At 33.3% G+C, this 3,520-nt stretch overlaps 1 protein-coding gene across 1 annotated transcript; it reads left to right on the top strand.

Moving 5' to 3' along the window:
* Positions 1-756: 756 nt before the first annotated feature.
* Positions 757-2,593, top strand: LOC117118206. The gene is made up of 3 exons (XM_033262719.1): positions 757-951; positions 1,065-1,752; positions 2,353-2,593. The coding sequence occupies exons 1-3, from the start codon at positions 779-781 to the stop codon at positions 2,575-2,577; spliced, it is 1,086 nt and encodes a 361-aa protein (XP_033118610.1). The 5' UTR covers positions 757-778; the 3' UTR covers positions 2,578-2,593.
* Positions 2,594-3,520: the final 927 nt, after the last annotated feature.

The raw sequence follows: 3,520 nt of genomic DNA, 5'->3' as shown, positions 1-3,520 counted from the left end.
TTTTTTTTTCAATCAACATATATTTTTATTTCAAACGGTAATTTTTCCATATTTTTTCACTTGAAAAGCTCAGGATTTCTTGATATATGTTTACTGGTACAACATAAACATAATTTTTAAATATAAATTTGATTCCATTCTTATGACTTTTTATATATGTGTCCCTAACCATTGATTTACTTGTAAACATCGGTAAAATTTGGGAGTGATTAGCAAAAAAAAAAAACCTCCCTCCCTCATCAGTTTTTATTCTTTGATAAGGTGATAAACTAATAATTTTTTTATAGCGCTTATAAGTATTATGTTTATTGATTGTGTATTATTTTTTTTCTTTTATTGCTCTTGCTGTTGCCTTGCATTCTGAATTATTGCTATTGTAATGATATCTTTATCTTTTTCATATCTAATTTTTTACATTTGTTTGTTGAGGATTAATGATGAGCTGCACGGGTCATCCTCATTAAATGAAGTTCAAATAAAGAAATAACTATTCTAGCAATGTGTTGAATTGAGGTTGAATTTACCACCCTATTACGGGCGTAAGCTTAATATACAGACTATGCTTATGCCTATCCTGCACAGATTGGCATAAGCATTATTGACAGATTATGATACATAGAGTCGAAAACATATAGAATTACAAAAATATTAAAAATAAATTTTAAAATATTTGCATTTCCCAGTTTTTAAACATATTTAAAATCTGTATCTCATTAACTGCAAATCTCACATAATATTATTTATTTTTTCTAGGGTTGCTTGCTGTTGGTTGTATATTATGACTATGAACAAGCCTGTCAACTCCATTGCTGATGACCTTTCAGGTTTGCGAACAGATTATCATGAATTGATGGAACAACTGCAAAGGAAACAGAGGACTCTCAGGTCAAAGTTCCCACAAAATGTCACAACAACAAGTCCAAAAAGAAGCAGACGAAGTGACAAGATATGGTACATATTCCACAGAAATAAAGTTATAAAAAACTTAAATCAAGTAATAAAGATAACAAATTATATTTATGTTGACTTTGGTGATAATAATACAGTACTATTTTTCTATGTAGTATGGAAAATCCAGGTGCAAAACGAATGAAGATTGTGGAAAACGAGAAGACCTTTGCATCCAGATCAAAGCAGAACATTCCTCTACAGACCCAGAAAACATCTACACCTTATAAATTCAGTAAGCATTCAAGAACAACCGCTAGAACTAATATGTCAAGCAGTCATATACAGGTTTCAACAAGTTTAAAGCGGAAACATGCTGGTGGAAGTTTTTTTAGCAACTTGACTGCTAGTGAAAATGACAAATTTATTATTGATGATGCAAACCGTAGGTCCAAGAAACCATACCCCACACCTTTAAGAGTCCATAACACTCATAAAATGTCTTTTACACAACAAAAACAGCAGCAAACGTCAACTCCAAAATCAATTATGAAAAAGAAAACTACCCATGTGAACACTTCTGCTTCAACCTCTGCATCATTACACAAATCGGAGAAGGAAAATATTGTGGGACTTAGAAGATCGACACGACTCTCACGTAGCCCTCATTTTCATTCAGATGCTTTGCGATCAGATTACCACAATGAAATGAGGAAGCGTAGAAGACTATCTGATGATGTCCTGAACAATTCTTACAAACAACAGCTAGATCATACTGGAAATAACCGACCTAAACATTTTCAAGCAACAGATGTAACACCAAGACCAAAATCCATATTAATGCAGAGTAGGAAATCAAAAAGGGTATGTTTTCTCCTCTGAAAATGACAAACATATCATAAAAAAATAATTTTGAAATTAACTTGCTCAATTTGCAGTAACGTACAGATTATTAAATTATAGAATGTATTTAATTTATAAAATGTGTACCCTGATTTTTATACATTGACTTTAAATACACTAATATCTATGTTCAAGTTGATAGTTTTCATGTTACTTCAAATTGAGCAAGTTAATTTAAAAAATGATTTTATGATTTATTGGTATTTTGCATTGACAATACATCTTAAAATTTAAAATCTTTGCAGCAGTATATATAAGTCGTAATGTATAAATGACCATGTTTATTATGATTAGTGTATCATGTTTTGATAAACGTACTTCCAAATATGTATAATATGAATTTGGTGTCATCTGACTGCCGATTGACATTTTGTGTTTCCTAAGTTTTGCTACTTAAAATAATCATTATTGACACGAAACTTGATAACGCTGAATAGTACAGTAATATAATTAGATGGTATTTATTATAACTCCTATTTTGAAGTATAAAACATTTGGTCAATGTATACAAGATCTGTTCTCAAACCAGTCAAGTTTATTTGATTTTCAAAACTTTTTCAGACACCAAATAGGGTAAACTTTTGTCTGCATGACACAACATTAGACCAATCACATCTTGACCGAAGTGGAAGAGTCCAACCATTGCTAGGCTATGATTGGATAGCTGGTTTGCTTGATGCAGAAGACACCATTTCAGAGAGGTCAGATGCTTTTTTTGATGAGTTGAAAGACTTCCGTAGAGTGAATAAGGAGGACTGCGTCTACAGACAAACTGATGAGAGGTAAAGAAAATGCATGAACAAAAAATATCAACAAAATGACTCGCAAGTAGATACAATTTGTGAAACTCGTTCATAAAGCATTTTTTTCTTAGAGTGAGTACTTCTCAAGCAGCACAATGTTGTAAGAGGCAATGCACCGTTAGGCCTGTTTTTTTCCCTGGTCACTGGATCTAAAATAGGAAAATGGGTACAAAATGCAATTTTGTCTGCTCCCTAGGAATTATACTACTGTAGTCATCCTACAATACATAATGTGCACAACCAATAGACCAATGCATGCATGCAATGCCACAACATCCTACCATGTACCCAATAATACCCCTGGGAGGAGAAAGACTGCCTGACCTAAAGACACAAGCAAAATTCACAGCAGGGGTTGAAAGTCCTTACCTCATAATTGAAGGTGTGATTTTAATATATCTTATAAATTACTTAGAAAATTGATTAATGGGACTTTGACTGTCCTGTACAACACCTCAATAGAGGGCGGTATTACAGATATTCAGTCAGAGCCGTAGATAGAGAGAGTTTGGCCAACTTGGCGCATGGGCGCCATGTTGTCACCAAACAGCGTGCGCGCGTATAGCTTTATAACATTTTATAAAACACTGATGCTGCATAAACTTTCTTTCATTATTCCTGTCTCTTATACACATCTAGATGTGTATAAGAGACTATCATATACTGTATAATCATATTTACCTAACTTTGGAATTAATTAATCAGTGACGTGCTGTATTATTTCGAGAAGATAAAGTGAGGACGATTCTTTATTTTTTTTCTCGTTACGATTACCTTTTTGTTTTGAAAGTCTACTATCATCTCTAGCTAGGCCTAGAGCGCCTATACCTACAGTAGTTGCTGGCAGCCTACTCTATATACCATGAGGCTCCTAAATAAGAGTCAACACTGCAGAGGAGAAAGGTTGGTTGTGCAGACAGAGTAGG

Source organism: Anneissia japonica, unplaced genomic scaffold (assembly GCF_011630105.1).
Source record: "Anneissia japonica isolate Jap-2015-1 unplaced genomic scaffold, ASM1163010v1 scaffold30751_len3520_cov192, whole genome shotgun sequence".
Lineage (NCBI taxonomy): Eukaryota > Metazoa > Echinodermata > Crinoidea > Comatulida > Comatulidae > Anneissia > Anneissia japonica.
The sequence above is the reverse complement of the archived record's forward strand: the minus strand, read 5'-3'. Positions and strand labels throughout refer to the sequence as shown.